This window comes from Dromaius novaehollandiae, chromosome 3 (assembly GCF_036370855.1).
Source record: "Dromaius novaehollandiae isolate bDroNov1 chromosome 3, bDroNov1.hap1, whole genome shotgun sequence".
Taxonomy (NCBI): Eukaryota; Metazoa; Chordata; class Aves; order Casuariiformes; family Dromaiidae; genus Dromaius; species Dromaius novaehollandiae.
Window position 1 is genome coordinate 55,591,872 of NC_088100.1, and position 24,195 is coordinate 55,616,066.

The following is a 24,195-nucleotide window of genomic DNA, read 5'->3' on the forward strand; positions in this document are numbered from 1 at the left end:
AGATGCTGTTCGTCACTAGATTAGCCAATAAACCTTGCTGTGGTTCTGTTCCTAAAGGCTCCCATAAAGAGAAACACTGCACTTGAATGAAGGGTATGTTGCTTTCAGCCAGTGAAACTCTGATGTTTCTAAAACCCACGAGGACAGCGTCACCTTTCGCCTCTGCACACTGCAGCTGTGTAGAGCTGTGTTCTTGAATCTTCCCTAGGAAAAGGCCAATCACATTATTCGCTAGCTAGCAAAATGTTGAGCGGGGAGAAGGGCAATCGATGGTGCAAGCAGAAGGTGCGGGAGAGCAGGACACACAGGATTTTAAGGCAGGATTGGCTTCAACCCTCGTTTTTGGTTTGCCTGTGGCAGATAAGAGCAACAGGAGCTGGCTCAGCTCCCTTTCGCTATTCATGTTGCATGAGTCAAGCTGCATGCAGTGACCCTTCATCTCACCCTTATCCCTGCATATGCAATAGAGTAAATACACTGGTGTATTATTAAATTATTAATTTAATTATTAATTATTATTATTAAATATGCTGGTGTATGCATTGAGTCGCTGACATACAGACACTGCATTTGCGCTCAAGCTTTACTGTGCTTCTTTTTATTGCAGAGATGGTGAATGAGAAGAGGGTTGTTAATACTTGGGCTCAAGTTTTAAAGCATTACTAAGTGGTAACTCAAATTCTGAGTCATGGCTGAAGAATTTTTTTATTGTGGTTGTTGGATTGAGTCAGATGTGCTGTCTGACTGTACTTAGGGAGAAACTCTTGTTCAGCATGGTTCCTGTGTGCAGCAAGGCCTTCCTGTATTTGGACACATTTGCCACTTCAGGTACGTTGGCAGCATTTATTTTTGGAGAGGTGGAAATGTAATTTATAGAGGGGAGAGAATTCTTTATCAGCTATAGCTAAAAAATAGTTCCCAGAACAGAGTAAGAAAGATATGCTGGTCAAAGGAGCTCTTGGTGGGTCTCTTGCTCCCGAAAGAGCAAGAATGTTGCTAGCGCTCCTGCTTGAAGCAAGGCGACAAAATCAACCAGTTTTTTTAATCTAGAGAGAATAAAGAACACAGTAAATGCAGCACTTGCAAACATCATGATCCTGAGGTCTATCCACTTAAATTAATCCGGTACATTTTGTTCTGTGTGTTTTATGCTAGTCAGCACAGCAAATCTCTGTGTGCTTGCCCAGGATTCTGCCTCGCGAAACCATGTCATTTTTGTGATCCTGATGTTCTCCCCGCCCCCATAGGAAACGAGAGAACGCAGTCGGTCTGCGGTTTGTCAAAGGATCAAACAGCTGTGCCTGAGCTTTTGAAAGGTTTCATAATATTTTCTAGCTCTTTTTCTTTTTAATATTGCACATACATAGCCCTCAGCCCGAAGCACTGGCAGATTGCTCCCCCCCGCCCCACCCCAAGTGAGGTCTTTCAATAAGAGACTCAAACAGCAGAGCAGCGCTGGCGTGCAGCGACAGTTACGGCTGCTGTTTCCTTACTTTAGCCGCACCGGGCTGTGTCTGGGGAACTACAGGCACTGCGGAAAGGGGAGGGGAAAGAGCTGGAGGTGCAGCTGGGAAGGGGCATTCGGAGCTACTGGGCTGTAAATTCAGTAGCAACAGGTCAGTCTTGGGCCTCAGAGGCTTTTTCCAGTCTCTTGGTCATTCCTCGGCAGGTACGTGAGGCTACAGCACGCTGCCACCATGTATAAATGCAGAGCGAAAATGTCCAAGCCACGGGTCAGCTGACTCTGACATGGGGAATCCAGCAAGCCCAGGGATTTCAGCATTTAACAAAGTGATCTGGTACTTGAGCTGCAGAAGAAGGAGGGAAAAATGGTTCAGGTCTTCATGCAGCAGTACCCATGGATCCAGGGAAATCATGCGGTGTGTAAATGAAATGATTACTATTCAGCTAAATCTGGCTCTTTGGGTACTGGTTATGAAAATTTACATGCAAGTAAACTACACTTGAATCATAATGGTGAGAATTATGAGGAAATCTTCCTGCTTGAGTCAAAGAAAGTCCAAATGATGAACTTCTGTAATCAAGATCCTACAAATGCTTAAAGCATATAAAGGACAAGAAGGTGCCTGGGAGTATTCAGCATGGATTTACAAGAAGGAAATCATGTCTGAGCAACATGGTAGCCTTCTGCAACAACATGGTTGGCTCAGTGGATGAGGTGAGAGCAGGGAATGTTGTTTATCTTGACTTTAGCAAGGCTTTTGACACTGTTTCCCATAACATCCTCATTGACAAATTGATGACGTATGGGTCCTATAACCTTCAGCAAGATCATCTGCCTCCGTTTTACCATGGTCTGTAAACTCATCATTAAGGTTCTCTCCTGGGAAGTAGCTGTTACAGATTTGAATCCCCTCAGGAGAACCAGGTCCTGGTTCCCCAGTGACAAGGGAAGGGCTTATTTCCCAGGCAGTAGGTTAGTGCTGCTGCCCTGGACCTCCTCCTCTCTTCCTGAACCAGAAAAGCGACTGTCCTGCTTTCAGCACAGCCTGAGACCCCTCAGGGGTAGCTCGCCTGTGGGATAAGCAGGGAGTTCAGCCCTCATGCTAGCTTTGGCCTTTCTTCTGTAACCTGCAGAATAGGGAGAAACTGCCTCACATTGAATATTTATGTCTCAAAATCAGAGTTGCTTAGGACAAAGTCCCCTATCAGCTTGAAACACCCTAAAATAAAAAAATGCAATTCAATGCAATAGACAAAATCTCAAATGTTTTTATGGTGTAGCCCAGTTACCAGCCCAAGGGGCCATGTTCCCTGATATGGGTCAGCTATCAGCATTTGTAGAGCTTGCTTGCTATATTACTTTCACAAAATGAAGGCAAGTAGCCTTGTGTGGTGATGCCTGCTTGCTCTATCAGGGTGCTGAAATGGAGCTTGCTCACTAGCGCAACAGGGTACTCAAATCTAACAGTGAGGAATGACACATAAATGCAGAGAAAAATGGCAGTGAGTGAACAAAGCTGCTTGTAGAAGTACAGCAATTGTTTCCTTCTTACTAACCCTTACCAGAAGCTGCTTTCCAGCCCTGTTAATGGATACACTAAGCTGTGTTCACTTTCCAAGCAGATTGAAATAACCATGGTATCTCTTTGACAACTGAAAAAAAATTCAGTTAAAATTGCTGATTGCACTTTGGCAGAGGAAGTATATCTGATTCAGACAAGTGCAGAGATGCTGGAAAGAGCTGAATTCCCAAGTGAGGTATTTTAAGGACAAAAATCTCCTTTTGTTTACCCAGGTTGGTAACAGTGATTAGCTTTGTGAAGGGCAAAGTAAAGCTTAGCCAGTGAGTTGGGTTTTATTTTTATTTTTTAAAAGAATCTGTTTTGTATTTATTCTTACATTCTCAATATATTTTTAAATCAGTCTATCTGTAGTTAATTTAAAGCTGTCTAGGATCCCTAAGCTGTTCTCTCAGCTATTTGGGGTAGTTTGTGTGCTGACCTCCATGGCTATTGCAGAGGCAGTTTGGGGAAGATCTGGGATTTTCTGAAAATGCTAGCATTTTGAGAAGACGATTTTCTTTTTAAATTGGAGAAAATCTAAGTGTTTTCAGCTCCTCTCTCCTCACCTCTAAGAAGCAAGTGGACGTTTCTGAAATACTGGGGTCTGAGCAAACAGACGTTTTTCCTTAGATGATCTGCAATGCACACCATGGTGAGCCATAGCCAGCATCAGGGGGGTTGTTAGCCCGAAGTGCGTGAGCAGGTGAGTCCATGCATCCGGCAGCTTGGGCTGGCTGTGTGTCCGTAACTCCCAGGGCAGCACAGCGTCAGGGCTCTGAGGCTGTCATTGACCAGGAACAGAATATACTCACTCACTCTTTATGGTGGTAATTAATTTTTACGAATACAGGTGGGCAAAAGGGTGTTAGAAACAGATTGATTATAATTGGCTTTTAATTAAAACATTTGAACCATAATTTAGACTAAAAATATCCTATTACTTGTCTTCCCTGTTTTACAGGCAGTAAGGCAGTGGGTGCTAGTGCAGCTAATGATCTGATTGTCAGAGGCTTGTGTAATAAAGCATATCTCTGGGCTAATCAGATTATGCCATCAATCAAACCACTTCATAACACGTTGCTGTGCAGCAGAGCTTGCTGTAGTGGCGATTTAAGCCTGCACCACCTTGCTGTTAGCCGTAACCTTTATTTTCCCTCCCAAAAGTGGCAAGCTCCCATGGTTCGGCTGACTGGCCTGCATTTTGCAAAAGCAAGGCTGCACGTGTCTGAAGTTTGATGTTCTTCAGCTTATTATTCTAATACTTCAGCGATGATTTTTTCTGTGAGGTGGTTGTTTTGTGGGTTTAACCCACATATTTATTATATTTATTATGCAGTGGAGTTACTGATTAAAGAAGGGTCCAGAAACTGGCTCCTGCCACTCGAGGCTCCAGCACAAACAGGATAAGGAGGTGGGGACTGCATTAATGTCCTCAGAGTAGCGGATATGAGGGGCAGTGAGCATTAAAGTTAACTACCATCCCTGGATGGCCGTACTGCTGTAAGAGGAAAAGGGAGAAAAGTACGCTATTAATTAACATGCTAAACTTATGAAATCTGTTATTTTGTTGGGAAACAAGATGCAATAATTAGAGAGGGGATAGCAGTTGGGTGTGCTTCAGCTTTATGGCTCTCTGCTTATTCAGGCAGAAAGCTCTTCCATTTTATTCCCAAGATACCGTCGCACAGCTCCCAAAAGTTGGAATCCAACCATTAAAAATGCTGCTTTCTTACTCTATGGCTTCCCCCAAGGTTTACTGCTTTAGGGTGAAATCCCAGTCTCCATTCCCTTTTTCTCAGGGAGGTTTATGGTGAGTATCACTATCTGTTGTCTCTTGAGCTTAAGGCACCCTCTCTGGAACAGCTCAGCCCTTGTAATGAAAGAGTAGCGTGGGATACCCTTCTGGCCTGAGAGGGCTCAGGTAGGCTAAACACTTTTATCTAGAAAAAAATCTGCTGCTTCATAGTACTTAACCTCATATTAGCATATGCATTTGTAATAGAGACCTTGACCTGTTCATTAGTCAAATATATAAATTGGATTAGCAATGAATATTCATTACCGGCTTTTGAGATGAGACATGCTGGCACACTGACAAATCCGGGAGGCAATGTCTGCTTTTGGAGGCGTTGCCTCCAAACCAGCTGGAAGATGGTCTAGACTGTTATAGTTCAGGGAGCGAATCCCAGGCATTACATCTAGCATTGTCTACTTAAACCTCTTTGTTTTCTTTATGTACACTGGAGTCTCTGTGAATTTCTCAAATACTTCAGCGAAGGCGAGTGAATGGCCGTTCCCTGTCAAGATGCAGTAAAAGGAGGGACCTGACACCCATTGGTGCCAGCTGACATTATGGTTGACAGTGGAACTGACACCAAGGGAGCATTTAGGCCAACAGCCTCTAGAGGGTGTGGGTGAGGATGTGGGCTCCTAAGGAGGGAGCAGGGTGACAACCTGGGGTGGCAGGAGTGCCCTACCCAAGGCCCTGACTGGGAGGCTACATCCAGCAACACGGCCTGGCGCTGCCGAACTCGCTGAGCATGAAGCCCAGGTTGAAAATCCCATGGGAGCTTTCAAGTGACTGAACTAAGCCAGGGCTCGAGTGGTTGCATTCATGGTCACAGGCAGAAAAAGGCATAAAGGCAACCACGTTTTCGAGGACTGCAGGGTGATGTAGATACTGGACTTAAGAGCGTGTGTCACAGGCAGGACTTGTTTGCTATGGGACAGAGGACCTTCACTGGTCCCTCCTGCCCCACCGCGCAGCTGCCCTGTGGCTCCGGGCTTGCCACAGGTGCTGGCTTTGCTTTCAGGCCATCTTAAAGCACTGGGCTCAGCTGAGCTGGGTCAAGACCAGCTGCGTGACCAGCACAAGTGTTTGTGCCCCGGGGAAAGATGATCATCTGAGGAAAGTCAATGCCATCAGTCACCTGGGTCAGTCATATCCATTTGCAAGGCAGAGGCTCTCCCTCTCTATCGCTGGATTTCCTCCAGTGATGACTGATGAGAAATAGCCTTAGTCTGATTTAACCATTATGACAGCAAAAATAGCAGAAGGTTAGAAACTGTGCCAGTCCAACAATGCCTGTCATCCACATTGCCCTGACACTATATCTTGCTCTTACGAATAGCTAAACTTATTCATATGGCTAAGTGTTTCCCCTCTCCCCCCACCCCCAACACAGATATAATGCACCTGGTTACTGTGGTTGGAAAGGCAGTGATTTTTTCAAAAAAGTCTGAAAGTGATTGCGGAGTCCTGTAAAATGATCTGGTAAATTAATGAAAGCGGATATACATAGAGAGAGAGTACAGTAGGACTATAATGTATTGCCTATATTCCTTGCTCAAATTACTGTATTAGCTTCAAGCTCTTAGGTAAATAAATTTCTGTAATACTCTGTCTCCACAACACTGTAGTCACAAGTACAAGAGATAGAAAAAAGAATAGCAATTAATTTGTCATCAGAGAATCAATATTGTAGACTTGGGGGAGGAATGTTTTAACCTATTTAAACATAGTGAAAAAAGGTGTTTGCTTGTTTGTTTGATTCCTAAGAGTATATCATTAGGATTTATAAGTAAAGGGAATTATTATCCTGTAAGAGCAAGTGGTCACTTGCAGAAGTGGGCTGGGGTCTAGGTCCCATTTTCTGAGTTTTCTTTCTGTTCAGTTCCTGACGTTCTGAGGTATTTTAAACTAGACTGCTTTTATGGCTCAGCATGACAGTCCTGGGAACGGGTAAAAGTCTAAACTGGATTTATACTCGGCCACGTCATCTTTGTGCTAACGTATATGGAATAAGGTTGAGGTCTTCTGTCACTGAAACAACCTGCTGCAGTGCTGCTGTGTCAGAGCTAACCCAAATCCTGAAGAAGCTGCTGCCAAAAAATGACGTTTTACCTGCTTCCTGTTTCTTGGGGGGATCAGGGGGTTCAGGGCCTCACTTAGCTCCCTCTGAAATTTTAGTGATTCTCTTCTAGGTCAGTGATGTCCAAATCCTGTATCTATGACTGTAATATGCCCATCAATTTGTCTTCTAATACCGTGAGTATGGTTTGGTAACAGCAGTGGACTGCCTAGGTGTATTTAAAGGGAGCCAAGGGGAGCACATTGAGGGCGGCAGTAAATTCTGGGTACAATGAAGGTCGAAGGTGTCTATTACTTCATGAAATTGTATTATTCTAATGATTTTGAATGGCTATCAACCACACGCTGTTACTGCTAAGAAGAGAGTACCAGTTTTTCAAGCTGCTTACAGCTTTAAAACAAAACAAAACAACAACAGAAAGAAAAAACAAGGCAAATATGGTATCTGAAGGCAAAGCAGAAAGAGCTAGCTGGATTTTGATAAAGTCACAGAGCTGGCACGTCAGGTCTTTGAAAGGACTGAGGAATCAGGATGGTGAAAAGTAAGGCAAAATCTAGGCTCTTGCTCAGCCCGTCGGGGGCCTACGTGACGAATTGGACAGCATGAGGACAGAGGCTGGCTCCCACCCGCAACGACCATGCACCCCGTGGCACGAGCCCGCTGCACAGCACGGCGCAGCCCAGGGCCACGTAAGGCCCTGCATTGCAGAGTGGCGCTGACAGCCTCAGGCACGCCGCCAGCCTCTTGTTTTGGGCAGCTGCCGCTCAAGCTGGTGCAGCTTTCCTTAGCGGTAGCCCAAGAGGAATGTGGTTGGGCTCCATGCAGATCACTTCTGCTCTGTCAAGGTGCCTCTGGACCAGGCTTTGGGCCCATGGGGTGCATGGCAGCTTTCCAGCGTGCTCCTGGGGGCAGCAAGGGACACCAGGCTCCTTCGGGGCAGGCCTTTCCCTGCAGGAGGGCCAACCAGGACCATGCAGTGCCCTGAAGCAGCTTTCTAGTTAGGCACCTGTGGCCACTACAAAGCTGTTTTCTGCCAGCATCAATACAGCAAGTTTGGTTTGAGAGAGTTTTTCCAGCATCTTTCTGGTAGTCAAGGACTACCTGCTGCAGCGTACTCTCAGTTTTTAATGCATGGGAGAAACGCTTTTATGATATCAAATTCCATTGAGCTCTGTCTTGGGAAACTTCAGGGTCAGAGAACTCCCTTTCTGCAACCTTTAGCACTACAATTCACTCAGCAAAAATACTGTGTTTTAAAACTAGAGCTTGACAATGATATCCTTTCTCCTTCCTCTAGGCAAATGCTTTCACAGGTACAGACTAGTAAATCAGTTTGCTGGTCTATTAATATATGTGTTTAAGTTCTGCAGCGTAGCTGCCAAACTGTTTACGAAAGATCCTAGAAGCATTAGCTGAACCTATCAAGTTCCCTCCAAACTATGTGTAACTCCATGACTTGAAGCATGTCTTTACCTCCATGAAACTGGGACCTTCAACATCAAGGGAAAGAATGAGAAAAGCAGCAGCCCCCCAAAGGGGAGTAACTCACATAAAGCAAGAAGAGAAATATGCATACTTCATAATTAAAATTATAATTCACACTATATGCTTTCCTGTGCCACTTGGAAATTCTCCAAGTATACATAACCCATTCACTTACAAAACAAATGAGCCAGTGTCCTTAGCAAATCCAGCAGAATTGTTTAATTTACATACAGTAGGTAACCTACTGCAGGTTTAGCTTTTGCAAATTGTCCTCATTCACGATGCTGCTATGTACAATGTTATTATTTAAAGTTTAATTTTTAACCACATTTGGAATTGTATTTTGTTTGTGGCATAAAAGTAACAGAACATGTTCTGCCACTACTATTGTTAGCAGTGCTTTAATCATGATACTTTGAAACCTAAACCTGACACTGAAAAGTTCACAAAAGGTCACCCTCAGAAATCTTATGGAAAGTTGGCATCTGTGCAGCCCTTTACCTACATTTATAGAGAGCACAGAATGTTTTTAATTGAATTAGAAGCACATCACTCAACATTCAGTCACAGGATCTGAGCAGAGCAAGTGATCTGTACCACATACAATACATTAGCTAATTCGAGTGAATTTCCCAATGTCTTTGAACAGATGAGGAATTGTCAACTTTTGTGCTCTGCACAATGTGATATATTGGCGGATGAGCACAAGACCAGTCTACATGCAAAGCTCATTCAGCACTTGCTGCTCCAAAGGAGCTCTGAGATTTTTGCCAAGAGTTGTCAGGAGAGAACCGTTCTCAGCTGACCGCACTTTCCTTGGCCCATCCTCTGCATTTGTGAAGACTCCTGTTACATGTTTAAAATTTTAACTTCCCACTTTTCCTCAGACTGCATTGACTAATAGTATGACTATCTTTCTGGCTAGTCGGACTTAAGACATCCATTTCTGCTGTCTAAAACAAACAAAAAAAACAAACAAAGACCCTATATCTCCTTTGTGATCCCCAGTTTCTTTCTTGGTACCAGACCCACTATTGCTTTTGCTTCACACCCAATTTTCTCCCCACTATGTGACTGGCTTTGGGGCAAACACATGTTCCAAAGTTGATGAATCAGCAACTCTGAAATTAGCTATCAGAAGCTTTTCCTGCTATTTTGTGCCAAGTTAGTCTGTTAAGGAGTCCTACCTATGTCCAGCAAGAAATGCAGACCTATAGAAGGTTAAACTAGATCTGAGTCACTGCTGCCACCTTCTCTTTTATGATCCAGATTCACATTTCTTCCAGCTGAGGATGTAAAAAGGCAAAACTTTAATCCTCTTCCCCTCTATGATCTCTGAAAGAGCTTTGGGATCATCATTTTTCCCTTTCCACAGCTGGCAGGCAGGAGCTCAGCTACAGAGCTTACAAACAAACCCAGGTTTAGCACTGATACACCTGCTCTGCCTCAGGGTTTGACTTGCACAGGCTTCCTCTGCAGCCAAAACAGAGCTCCAGGTTACCTAGACCCACTGTTCCACCCCAGAACTACTCTTCTCATAAAAAAGTGCCATCCAATTTTGAGAGAAGAGTTTTGCTTATGTGTCTGGCTGCAAGATAAAGGGTAAATGCCTAATACATCTTTAGACCAGATTTTATTAATATAGGAGCAGCTAGAGCTTATACAGCATGTTGCTTGATGGGCTTCAAGAGCAAAGGCATTGCCATGAGAGATCTACATGGCATCTGCCCTGCCAGTCCGTTGTCTGTAGCAAAGCATTCAGCTGATTTCTTCCAAATGAAAGCCATCTCCTGCAATCTAACACTTTTCATTTGTTATTTGGACTTTCTGTAGGATGTGAGGAAAACCTGATTGTGGGGAAACAACCACCAGGTCTCTCCAGTATAGCCTTTATATCACCAGACTTACTGCAGCTTTATATTTGTTTCCCATTAATGTTTTTGATTAGCTAATATTTAACCGTAACATGTTAGTGAACTCCCCTGCCTGACTGACTCAAGAGCTCCAACTTGTGTTTCACTGTAGGATGGGGAAAAAAGATTGCATACCACTAACTTTTCTAGTTTGGTGTGTTTTGCAGCCTACACATTTCTCTTGTTAATCAAAATCTGAGATGGGCAATAGCATCCTCCTACTAAAAAAGCAGTAGAGACTTTACAAACAACTCTTTTCTAAAATCCTTTCATTACCTGAAATAATACTTTTGTTTCTGATGCTGTTTTTAAAGCAAAATTAATGACCAAGCTCTCTTCTCAGAAAGAGAGCTTGGTCAAATGGTATTTAGACAGAACACGCACTCCACTGAAGGAAAGCGAGGGGTGCCTGCAAGGGGGGGCTTCTTTCACACTGCATTTCTTGTCTCCAGCCATTGGTCTAGCTTTGGTCCCTCTGTTACATGCCAGGTATTGGACAAATGGAACAATGGGGAAAAAAAGTCAGTTTTGTAACAAAATTTATTTTTGCTCTGTGGATACAAATCCCAAACATCAACAAACAAATTCCAGTGAAAAAATACCAGTCATTAACAATGAAAACTTATTATTATTTAATAAATAGAACTTTGGCATTCAAAATTCTAGCTGTAAACCCTACTTTAAAAAAATTACAAAAAAAGGCAAGAACAACAAGCCTAAAGCTGAGCCAGCCAGTGGCTCCATTTTTTTTTTTTTTTTTTTTTTTTTAAACAATGAACACATTTTGATTAAGTCATGACAACTCTATTTACATATGAGGTATTCTGAGAGGTTCAAAAATTGAACCCAATTTACAAAACTACCAGTCTTCAGGGACTGATCCAGGACATATGTCAGCTGTGCTTTTAAAAGTTAGCTCCAAACACTCCTCCCCACTGAACTAATGATATACTGTAATTAATATAAACAAAATCAACACACTATGATTTGAGTTTCCTGCTCACGCTTCATATTCAAAAAAGCTGCATACTACAACCAGCCTAACATCGAAAGTGTATACCTAGTACCTATTTTAAGTACTTATATTTCTAGATGTTATGCAAGCGTCCTTACTACAAAAGCCCATAAACAAAATATTGGCAGACAAGAGGGAAACAAGGTGCAGTCATTGACATACTAACAACTTATCTAAAGTTCATAGGGAATATACATTTACTTCGGGCAAGAAAAGGCACAAAGGTATGCAGCTGTCGAATTAATATTGCTAACAAGCTACTGGAATAAATGATCTCTTTACATAATATCTACTGACTTCTTTTCAATCTAAGAATGCAGATTAATTCAAGAGATCTTTTCCCCACCCACGACAGAACTTGTTAGATCAGTCAGAAGAGCCCAGTTGCATCTCTAACTCCACCTACGCAAGAACATCAATAAGGACAGGAAAGCCCATGCCGGCATATGCCAGCATGCTGGTGCTGCCAGCACTAGGGCAGCAGGCAGTGGAGGAAGTGTTTTTCTTTCTTTCCTCGTGCTCCCACCCCGCAAGCAGTCAAGAAGAGCATCTGAAACAAAAGCAGGCAGTGAGGGCAAAGGAAGGAAAGAAACTTTTTGAAGTGAAAAAGAATAAAATCACTTTGGCTCTTGCATGACCACAGGCAGTTTTAAGATCTTCAAGTCTGAGTGGGTGGTTACAGCAACCTCAATAATTTCACAGAAGTATCACACTATAAAGCTACACAGCTGAGGCTAGGAACCTAAACCAAGCTTACACAATTACGCTGCATTATTCCTATATAGCAAATACATAGCATCATCTATAGCTTGTCCAAAGATGATTACTTTCTGAGTATTTTTCAAAATACATTCTTGAATACAGTAGTTAATTACTGTAAGTATCTTCTAAAGGATTGTATAAATTCAATCTGAAACTATACAAAAAAATTCCTGTACAAATTTGCTGACAGACAGAACTGTACAGTATCCATTCATTAGCAGTTGCTTTTCAGCCCTTGAGATTGTCTAACAGCTACAGCAAAAAGTTGTCATGACTAAATCTAATCAATTCCAATGTTAACATTCATTAATCAACTGTGTATTAAATATGCTGAATGAGACCACACACACTACTTTTTAACCAATTAAACAACCATGCATATCCTAGACAAAGCTTATTCCTTTTAGAGGCATCTGTAAACTGATGCATATATAGCAACTGCTACTACTACAACAGGCCAGATTTTACGAAATCAAATAAAATACTGTATCACTGTATATATTCAGTTGGTAATCTGCATCTTTGGCTCATACATCCATCATTTACCTCCCTACTCTTAACATGACTTGGGCAGATAAACTCAGGGTGCTTTAAAATCAAGTGCTTTAAAGTCAACATAAATATTACAGATTCTGTAATAAAAATTTAAAAATGCAAAAAGATTGTAGCATTGCAATCCAAGTATTACAACTAATACGGGACCTCTTTCCTGAGGGAATTTCAACTAATACTTAAAGAGCATAAAAAGCTCCTGAAGTGCTTTGCAAATATTAAATTACTAATCTCAACTGTGCCATACAGTATCACCATTTGAGAGGTGGGACAGTGGAGGCCCACCAGTCAAATGACCAGCTTAATACTACAAAGTGACAGAAAGGGACTCAAAATATCTTCTGTTCCTTTCTAATTGCTCTATTAGACTCATTATTTCCATAAAATTTAGAAGAATGTGTTGCTTGGTAGTTTTTATAGATATAACATTTCCATCCAAGGAAATAACGTGCGGCTTAGGTATTTCCTCTTTCTCTAATACTTTTAGGTTACTATCTGAAATTCTATTGTTGAATTTCTGATACCAGACAAAGATGCCATAAACTGGGGCCTATGACTTCACTGCAGGGCCAAGAACAATGAACTATATCAAAGGAACTGGCTGTTAAAAAATACTGAGGCTCCAGTCATAAAAGCCCAGTACCGTCAGAGGTACAGGAAGTGGGGAGAGTCTATTTGTGCAAAGATCTTGGTTTTCCATTTTACACTAGTATGAAGGTATGTCTTCAAAACTATAGTAAGAGCAGTGTTTAGACATTAAAAATAAATGACATCCTTTTTTCCCCCTGAAGTGTAGATGCTAGGCAATTTCACTTGAGATTTCATTTAGACGTTGTTTTTAGTGCTTGCAAGGGTGGATCAGTCAGGTTAATCTACCTGAAAATACCAGGAAGCAATAATATAAATAGTAACAATATTTTTCACAGATTAGCCCAGATGTAGGTCCATAATAGAGAATACTGTTGAATAAATAAGTCCATATAGTTAAAAAAACACAATTTTTAAATCACTAAAATATAAAAACAACATTAACAGTAACTGTTTAACATAGAACAGAAAGTGAAGCATTGCCAAGTTAAACATTGGTAACTTTAGTCTAGGTTGCTATATGCTTTTTTTCCCCTATTAGTTTAGATATCATCAGAAAACTGAAGATACTAACTCATTTGTTACAAGAATTTTACTCTCCGTTTACTTTGTCCTAACCGTTATGTTTTCTAACGGAGATTTCTGCTGTTACCAACACTACAGGGCAGCTGACCAACTGGCCTTCACCTCAGCCACTCCAAACTAAGTATCACATATAGTTAATGCTCACATTTATTCTTAATAATGTGATTTAAGCGTGGTTTTGCTCTCTGTGGATTTTTGTTTCCTTCAGTAAAATACTATTTTACGCCACACATGACTGTTCAGCTAACTTTCAGCACTGTTGCAGGAAGGCAGAGGGGCTAGTATTCTAGCTGTCCCACAGCAGTGAGACAGCACTGCCAAGTGACACTTCCTGAATAAACTACGGAACATGTTCTTATCTTCGTTTTTTAAATGTAATCTCTTCCTACAAATATGGAGGAACTGAGAAATCCCAAACAAGGTGGAAAATTTTGCAGTCTTCAGATAACTGAGTATTCAACACTGGTAAGCGGAAACGTTCTGCTTTGAGCCCTGATTTTGCAAAGTGTCAAACACCCATTTCGTAGCTCTAGTAAAAAATGATGGAGGTTGCTCACCACCTCATCAGAGGCCTTCTGGGATAGAACCTTGCATATATAGACTAGCCACATTTTAAAATGGAGATGAAGGAAGAAAGGGGGAAAAAAACAACAACATGGTATGAACACTAAAACACAGTCTATTCTTTTTCTGATAGCCATATCCTATGCCATGTTTTTTTTCCTCCCAACTTCTCTGGGTTTGTGTCAGACTTTGTACTCCTGAAACCTGTTAAAGCAAGGTGGAGATTTGATAGTCCTAAATTTGATGAATTTCATGCATGTAAAGAAGTTAAAATTTGCTTTTGCTTCTGCTATTGGGAAAGCATGCTAGAGATCCATTACTGAAAATAACAGCTTTCCTCTATTATTTAGGTGATTTAAAGAGTAGCTACTTTTTGCAGTGCTCTAGGATTATTCCAATTGCAATTACTAGAATGAAGTGCAGGTGCTGAACCCTCTGGCTTCACCACATACAGCTCTAGGTCCTTTGACCCTTTTCTCCAATTTCAGAACACAGATGATTCCTTCAGCAAAGGTTTGAATGGCAAGGACAGAGTAGTAACAACATGGCGATCTTGAAACTCTCATTCCAGAAACCACATGAAGTAATAAAATGAGTCCTAATGAAGGAAACCAAGTATCCAACTGAAACATTCTTCACAGCTTGTTCCTACATTCAGTAGTTTGGAGAAAGACTTCCTGTAGCTTGTACCACTCTATTCAAACCATGACTCTCCCCTCCCCACCCGACTCCCAAGATTAAATATGCACAATCCTCTGAGATGTGCATCTGCGGCTCTATTTGCAAACTTCCAATATTGCTCCTTAATAGAAATGCAAAGACCTGTGACACAGCAACGTTTAGTAAGTCACTTGCTGCTAGATGAAACGTTGTCATTGAGTAATGCAATTGTCTCCCATGTCTTGAGCGTAACGGTCCGACATTATAGTCCTTAATTCATCAATATCCTTGCGTAACTGACAAACATCCAAGAGCTTCTTTGAAAGAGTTTCTGTGCTGTGGTAATTTTCATTCTCTTCAGCTGAACAGCTCAGCGCTGTGAAAAACAAACCCCACGGTTAAAGCTTGCTCTAACAACTGTGCTTGCTGAATACTTAAATTGGTCAGCTCCTCTCAAAATGGTGGTGGTGGGGGGAATGACATTTTAATTTAATTACATCAAGACAAATTATGCTTCAGCACAATGAAAAACCAAAGCACGGTACTGTGTGAACTTAAAGCCCATTCAGAACCCATCACTGCTTCTCCAAAAGAAGGGCTTTTCTCTTTGTGCTAAGATCTAGGCTTGCCAGTGGCTCTCAATAACAGTGCTAAGATGAAGAAACTGGGCACAACAGCCAGGCTAGAGGTTTTGGGGCTATCTAGCCACTCAGAAAAGAGGGGTAAGAGGATTCAGTAAATGAGGTCACATAAGATTATGGAACAGTAATACAAATGTATTGCACTATTCTTGCTGGTTGACAATGGTCTCATGGACTCTGAGACTGTCATATACTGCACTCCCCAATATCCCAGGGGGTTGCAGTGCAGACAAATACATGTGGTATGTAGCAGCTTTGCTGCACAGGACAGTATACTTTCCTCTTTCTACTTTGCTGAAGGTCCAGTTCAGCAACAAGCTTATTTGATTAGTTCTAATTAACATCCAGAAAACAATGTGATGATATATTCAGGTCAAAAAAAAAAAAAAAAAAAGTAATTGTTTTGTGATCTTGTTAAAAGAGGAAGAAAAAAACCTTAACACAAACTCATTACATTGAGGTTTTGTCTGACTAGCTTTAGGATGTGCTCTTCATCTCCAGGTTAGTTTAACAGCTGAGTAAGTCCAAAAGACTAGACATGCAATTAGCAGTACTGGAGTTGCCTGGCAGTCAGGTTTATTTAATACATGCAGACCCACCCCCCCAAACACACACCTACAGATGTTCACACTGTAGATGTATACTCCCTCCCTCCCTCACTTGAGCCCAAGGGCTTTAAAACAAAAGCATACTTGAAGCATCTATATCAGGCTTGCTTATGAGTTTGCAGGTCAGAATATGCTTGGCAGAAAACTTCCACTAGCCCTCAAGGTGACTGCAGTGTGTCTTGGGAGGGACAGACATCTAAGTATGCAGCTTTCCTTTCTAACAGGGCAAGCATATCCATGACTGGGGCCATAGGAACAGTCAGCTGGCTACCTTCTGTCCTTGGAGCTGACAAGGACCTCCGTACTCTAACATAATTAGTAGCCCAGTGTTTCCAGAGAGCTCCAGTACAGTTCCTGCACAACTGCTTCAGTTGCACAGCAAGGGGGAGACTGTGGTCTGTCCAGCTGTAAAGTCTGAGCTCCACTTAGCCAAACTGTTATTCCTAAACTGTTATTCTTCTATGTCAAAACACGATTAATCATTGGAATGACAGCATCACTTACATCTGATTCCCAGTAGTAAGGAAAGGTTGGGCTCCTTGCCCTGAGCTCTCTGGGTAAGAATACTGCACAGTGCTTTCAAGTCGTACAAACAGTGGGACATTTCCTTGAACAACTGGTCTGCTATGGGCATCTTCTCAGAGACTGGCTGCCTGGCCTGTTCCACCTGCCGTATTTGCTCCTTCAGAGAGGTGTTCTCTTCCACCAATCTTTGGTTCTTCGTGAAAGAGACAGGAAAAAGTGGCAAGTTAAATTGCAACATACAGCGTAGCAAAGAGTTTTCTGTTTCAAACCACAAACAACATTAAATAAAATGAATTTCATTTATTATTTATTAAATACATAGCATCGACGTTTCTCTAAACTCCAAAACATGATAATTAACCAGCTTTTACCCAACTGTCTATTCCATGGGACCATTGCTTACTGGCCTTGACACTAAAAATGCTCACTTTTTGAGGTAGAGATGGTATCTATTAAGTCTGCACAGCATCTAGCATGATGAAGACCCTATTACGCTCATAAAGCCCTTCCATGAGATATCATAATCATATTCTACAAGGTTTTTCCTTGATGGTTTAGTTTGGGGTTGGGTTTTGAAGGGGTTTTACTTACTTCAAAGAGAGTTTTATTTAATTGCTCTAAATTCTTTTCTTTTTCTTCAAGCTCATTTGTCATCTTCTGAACTGCCAGCTTTTCTTGCAAAAGCTTCTCTTGCATAGACTAAATCAAATGAAAACACAGGTAATGATTTTAAATTTTCATACTGTACATTAGCATGGACAAAAAAATGCATCCTCAATAGATTTCTAAATTCTAGTTATTTATTGTCTTTGCATTACTTCCTCATTTATTATTTTCTACCATGTTCCACCTGGTAAGTATTCAGCTGGAGCAACAGCTAACATAACTACATGCTAACATAACTAATCTAAATATTGCCAAACCCTTTAAATGAGCAATATCAGTTTATAAACAAAAAATCTCAAGCAAAATGTTACTCTAACAAGGAATGCAAGAAGTCTAAAATAACCATGCAGTACTGTTTATTCTATTCACATAACTTCACTTGAAATAGGAAGGATATTAATGACAACTAAGCTCCATTTGTGTAATTACTGAGTTATAACTAAGAATTTTTTTTTATCTCTATTTTCCATGAATACTGTGGCAGGGGTTCCTACAACCTTTCACAACACAGAATTCACCTGGTGAATTTGCTATACAACCAACAAGAAAGTCCTTGACAGCTGATAACTGAGCAGTGACCTCCATTTAAAACCATTCACACACAAGATCAATCACAATGCTCGGCATATCTCTACTGTGTTCAGCAACAACCGCAGGTAACTTATTTGTAGTTTATAGCATAATTTTAGCAGATAGAATAATTATTTTTGTCAGGAGTAAAGTCAACAGAATGTTTCTAGCATTCTGTTGTACTTATGTCTTGGAGCATTTCATGTTTGACTTCCAGACCCATCTCAAGCAGCAATAAACCCAAACCCAGCAACATTGCAATCAGCTGCTGCCAATTCCCCTCTTCAAGTCTTCTCATTGCAACTGACTGAACTACTCTGAAGCTTCTCCTTTAAGCTGTGCAAAGCCTAGCTATAACACATTTTAACAGCAGCTGCATTAGGTTTTGAAGTATCAGACAGCTCACCTGAGGCATATGGTTTGAAAGAATCACAGTGCTCACCAATTTATTACTTTGAATAACATATGGAACTGCTATATCTAAAACTTCACTATGCTTAACAGTGTTTCAATGTGATTTAACTTGTATTTCACTTTTTAGTAAGACAGGGATAATTCTACTTCTCAAAGAGACACGGAATCTATTAATTTATATATAGTGCTACAGCCTTAAAGCGCTGAATTGCAGTGCAGTTTGACTATTCCAGATTAAATGAATGAACTGTATTTTATTCTTAAAGTGGATTTCTAATTTTCGCCCACAGAGCTGAAGCTCAGAAATCATTACATATTGCCACTTGGATTTTTGGGGTGAACTCACTGTGACCATAGTTTTATCTTTGTTGTCAAAACCATGCAGATTTATTCTGATACTTGGCTTTTATGTCTGTATGTATGCCTTTCAATGTCATTTGGCAAAATTCAGAAAAAGCAATATTCCACCAACCTAATCTGAATACTAGTAACAATGAATACTGATTAAACAAACTCCTGACGCTTTATGCCACAGAGATCTTTTCAACTTTCATGAAGAAATAACAAAAAAACCTCTTTTGTTGTTAATAGTATCATTCAGAAATCTGATGCTGCGCTCCCACAGTACATGAAGTGTCCTCCACATCCCTAACTCGGCAGCACATTAATATGTAAAACCTGTTACTCAATTTCAATTATAAGATGTTAATCCAATCTTATCTTGCTCAAAATACAGCTAGAGAATTGGTAAAAAAAAAAAAAAAAAAAAAAAAAAAAAAAAAAAAAAAAAAAAAAGAAAAAAAAACCACTGCATGCTTTGGCACAATTTTGATTCTAACCCTCTATACAGTCAAACTAGAGATCGTGACGGGAGGGAGGGAGGACACGGAGCATTTCACAAACCAGCAGAGTTCACTTTACAGAATAGCCTTTGTCTGGGAGTGCTTTTCTTGAATCTCTGCAGGTAAAAACCTAGAGACTGATCTTCCAAAGCTGAAAACTCTCTTACAGGGAAATCTAAATGGTGGTTTAGCTAACATGCTATTGAAAGGTCAAGTGACTTGTTAGTATAAAATATGCTTAAGTTGCTGCATTCTCATTCTGCAGCTTCATTCAAAGGGTGCATGTGTGTATGCGCGTACATGCACACACACACGGAAAAATGCATCAAGCTCACCACTTGACAGAACCACAGCAAACTTTGCAAAACTTCAGTTAGTTTGGGGGACTTAAGAAAACAATTACGCTTTGGTTAAAAAATGCGCCAGACTTCCTATTCTGTGAACTACTCCTTAACTGCATGAAAAATGGAATTTTCAGGGCACTAATACTATGCCTGTATGTAGCATCTGCCTTATACCATATACATGCCTTTCTCTACACTCCATAGGCCACATATTTGACTTGTCAGCTACAAGAATCACTCGTACTGACAAGAAGGCTGACAGTATTGAGAAGGAAGGGCAAATACTAAGTGGAATTAATAATGGCCTGGCCACACATTGGAGGTGTGAAGCCTCGACAAACAATTTCCTAACACACTCAGCTCAACACCACAGAAGCAGCAAGAAAGTCAGTACTTTTTTATACCCTTTCCAAAACTGGAAAACAAAAGTGTTAAAATTTAGAAACTTTACCTGCATAAAAAGCTTTATTTTTATGCAAGTAATAAAAATCACCGGGTAGAACTCAGAAATCACTATTTGTTTTCAAACTATTTTCATGCACTTGACACGCTTTTCAGCTCACCCACACCAGACACCTAGAAAGGAAGTGTCGAGATAACCTGCATCCTAAAGATAAGCTGCAGCAGGGAACAACCTCATACTAGAGCGGGGAGGAAGGGAAGGAAGAAAATGGGCTCTGTTCTATGTCAGAGGAAATTCCTGCTGTGGCAGGAGAGGGGAGGAAACAGCTCTGCTTGATGCATTTCCTTTGTAGTGCTTGCAGATGAGTATAATCTGCAGTGATGTTGAATAGTCTTTTTAAATTTTTTCTTAAACAGTGTCTGCTGGAAAAAAAATGGTCATACTGGGTCAGACTGAAGGTCCATCTACCTCAGTATCCTCTGTCTGTGGCAATGGCCAAAAAAAAAAAAATGATTAGGGAGGAAGAGGAGAACAGGTCCCCAAAATATCCTCCCAGCTTCCAAGTGTCTTCAAATATCTTTCATGCATTTCTCCTTCATGAAAAAGTCCAGTGACATCCTGAGCCTCAGCTATAAATGCTTTACTGCTACCAGTACCAGGTACATGTTTTATATTTGTGTGAACACCAGACATTAAAGGTTTGACTGTGCAGTCCTCCTTCGGGTGGATAGGTCGTGGAGAAGACAGGTTTAGAAGTGTTACCTTCCCCAGGTGTATCTTCAGAATTGCATTTGTCACTAAATTTACACTGCTGTGCTGATTACTCCAAAAAAATCCTCTAGAATATTCCAAATAATATGAACATACTCAGCTCATGAGTAGCATCATTTAACAGTAACTACTGAAAGTGGAAATCAATGTTTATTTCTAAAAGATATATCTATGCTACCCTAATCTTCTGCTATCCTAATCTTAAAATTTAGAAGCAGCATATATGCTTACCAGCTTGGTTGAGCCCATACTGCTATGATTTCTCAGTGCTCACAGAACTCTTTGGTTCATCCTTACTTTTTCCCTTTTGCTTTCTAAAGTTACAATTTGGTGGCATTATTCCCAGCCCTGGCACAACTTGGGTTTATTGTGACTGATGAGACTGATGGATGGACTTTGAGTACGGGCACCATATGATCTGACTTTCTTCTCCTATCTGTTTGTATAAAAATGTTAATTTTGTGATATCTAAATTACTCATGTAAACATGGATTTTGTAAAAGCCACTTCTGTTTATAATTTTCCTTTTTATGAAGATGTGCTTATATGAAGCATGATGTCTTTCCAAAACCAACTAGCATCTTAACCCCTCACACTTGGGAAAACAAACCAACCAAGCAAAACCATACAACGTATCAAGGAAGATCAAAATCACTCCATCATGCTTATAAGCAAAAAAAAAAAAAAAAAAACTAGTACTGCTCGATACAGTGCTGTCTGAAGCAGAATTTGTTTTCAGGATGCAAGCTAGAAACAATGACTGGAAATACATTCTAAAGCATAACTGCAAAATGTGGCTGAAGAGATGGAGTACAGTAAGATCATCTGAGCTGAAGATAAATTGCATCTCCCTCCTGATGAGAGCTATCAGTTTTCAATGAACTAATTTTTAATGCTTGTTGGGAACACAATGGGGATGGAAATCAAGGATACAAAGAAACTGTGATGGTCTACAACTAATTTGAGGGCTAAAACCATATTTAAATCTTATTTTTTGACCTTAAACAAAATACATCAAAATGGGAAAGGTAAGAGAAAGTCCTGGAGAACAGAACACTACTCCATTCAAAGTATGTCACTCCTCTCCTACTTAACATTTCCCAGTATCAGCCCCTTAAGGTAATTTCAGACTCTAAGCACCAAAATGGCTGTCTGTATAAATGCACACAAAATTGAGTTAAAAAGCATCAAAATAAATTTGATGGAGAGTCAGGAGATGCATGTAGACAATCTGTGTATATTTCAACAAAATAATCTTAACTACAGAGAAGGAAAGAGAACCTGAGAAAGGTAATGGAGTTCAATTTTCTTTAATTATTAAAGATATGAAACTACATTTGCTTGAGTCATAAGTGAATTTTTCACCTGCTTCATGAAAACATCTCAATTTGATAAACTTTGCCTTCTTCAAAACTAGAGAAGGTTAAATGATTGATTTTGCTTTTCAGCTAACAGATGTACAATACATTGCAAATTAAATTCCCCTACTGCTTTTCTACTGATGTATTTAATACAATGTGGTTTAAGTAAGCAAAAATATGGTTGTCGGCAGGTACGAGGCTTCTTTTCAATACCTGTTGTTTACCTGCACATTAGAAAAAAGAAGCGCTCAGATGTTGAAAGAAGACTCACTTTCCATACCTACAAGCAAGCAGATTTAGTTCCAGCGTGCAAAGCAGAAGAAAGTACACTAAGAAAGTGTTACACAAGCAGTTCTCTCTCTCTTCATTATTTGGTTTCTAGCTGCAGAGAGCACTCCTTTCCCACTGCAGAAGGGGCATGCATTGAGCTGACTGGTTTACTACCACTTTGCTGTTTGCCCAAGCCTACAGCACATACAGCCAAAGTAGAAGCACCTTCTTCGCCCTCAAGACACAACCCTGTAACTTCACTTTTGCTGGGGGGCACAGAAGTGAGAAATGTGGATACAAATGCTAATCTAGAAGAAGAATACAGAAGCTAAAATTTACCATATCTGACTTGAAAAATTGTTGAAAATAAATGTTATATTATTATTTTTTTTTCAAATGCTCAGCTTTTGCCAGGAAAAGATATACCTTCTTCTCTATAGCCTGTATAATGTTTCCTTTTCTCCACAACAAACAGTGGTCACTAAGAACCTGTCAAGGATCAGGAGCTTGATGCGCTAATCCAATCCACAGAGCTGCAACTGACTCCTAGTAACCTCTGCTGTCTTGAGAAATCCTTCGCTCCAAGCTAGGTACCCAAGATGCACCAAGAGAGTTAAGATACCTAAATGAGTGACTGTCAGAAACCAGCTGAACGGGGACCTTCCTAAACTGCGCGAGATGCGAAGTGGTGTGGTTTAGAAAGGCCTCTGGGTCTGCTAGGGACCTCAGTAGTGAAACTTTTGATTGATGTCATTTTTGCACTCCGGATAAGCATCTGAGCCCCCAGCGTCTGATGGGAGACTTGACCGTTATTTAAAGAGGCAGTTCCCACACTTGAAACAGGCAGCCCTGATATGGCGTCCACTGGACCAGCAGAATAAGGATGCTACATAACAATAGTTTTCCACTTTATTCTCAGTATCTGCAAAGTGCTAAATCACACCAATGTCAATAATAAACACAATCTGAACTTGCAGGAAAATGCAAGTCAACTACAGGCCATAAGATTAAGCTCCTGGCATTTCTATCTTTGCCTCCTATTTGGGCAGACAAAAGGATGTAATTCAATTTTAATAATGTCATTTTTATGAACTAAAAATTGACAGAATAAGTACCAAAATATATGTTCTTCCTTACCTGCAAGTCTAAAATCAGTCCAGCTATCTGATTTTGTTGATTGTCTATAACCTGGAAAATAAAATTGAGTAATTTAAAAGGCTTGAATCTCTTCAGCTCCCTTCTTAAAATCAACTTATAGATGTGTAGCCATAGGTTTCAAATGGCCAATCTTTTAAAATGTAAGTGACAAGAGAGAGTTTTATTCTCACATAACTGGAAATTCATGGAGAATAAACAGACAGACCAGAAACAGACCGGTATTCAAAAGAAATCTGGATTAGCAACAAATGTAAAATGCCTTAGTGAGATAGTTATTTTTAAAATAAAAAAATAAAACAAGAAATGTACGACTCAAGGTTAAAGACGCCACCAAAAGTTAATTTGCAGACTAACCTTACTGGCTTTCTCATTCTTCTCTTTGAGACATTCATTCTCATTCTGAAGCTGTTTTGTATCTAACATGGGAAGGCGAATACCATCTTCCAGGCATTTTTCTACTTTCTGTTGCAAGCTGTTCAGCATGAAAGAAAGAATTAAGTGTACTGACAGAAACCGAAAGGGCAGTGTGTTCTAGTGACAAAACAGAAATTTGCACCCTCTTCCAACTGGCACTGTAAAACTGTACAAAACTGAATCCAG

General features: G+C 40.5%; 1 protein-coding gene and 1 long non-coding RNA gene across 7 annotated transcripts in view; one reads left to right on the forward strand and one right to left on the reverse strand.

Annotated features, from left to right (window-relative positions):
- The first annotated feature begins 648 nt into the window (after positions 1 to 648).
- LOC112997472 (uncharacterized) lies at positions 649 to 22,142 on the forward strand. Of its 3 annotated transcripts, XR_010388346.1 has the most exons (5): positions 649 to 828; positions 7,011 to 7,074; positions 17,439 to 17,516; positions 17,947 to 18,118; positions 20,452 to 22,142. It is a non-coding gene; the product is annotated as an uncharacterized LOC112997472 (long non-coding RNA). The 3 variants fall into 3 exon arrangements; XR_010388345.1 differs by lacking the exon at positions 7,011 to 7,074 and having other exon boundaries at positions 657 to 828; positions 21,343 to 22,142; XR_003262708.2 differs by lacking the exon at positions 7,011 to 7,074 and having other exon boundaries at positions 659 to 828.
- CEP85L (centrosomal protein 85 like) overlaps positions 10,819 to 24,195 on the reverse strand; it is a 142,492-nt gene continuing 129,115 nt past the window's right edge. For all 4 annotated transcript variants that reach the window (XM_026123515.2, XM_026123513.2, XM_064508920.1 and 1 more), the window contains exons 9-13: positions 23,950 to 24,067; positions 23,575 to 23,625; positions 17,388 to 17,495; positions 16,776 to 16,989; positions 10,819 to 15,398 (exon numbers count right to left, since the gene is read on the reverse strand). In XM_026123515.2, the coding sequence (XP_025979300.1) occupies positions 15,235 to 15,398; positions 16,776 to 16,989; positions 17,388 to 17,495; positions 23,575 to 23,625; positions 23,950 to 24,067 (655 nt within the window). In that variant the 3' untranslated portion in view covers positions 10,819 to 15,234. The remainder of the gene's footprint in view (positions 15,399 to 16,775; positions 16,990 to 17,387; positions 17,496 to 23,574; positions 23,626 to 23,949; positions 24,068 to 24,195) is intronic.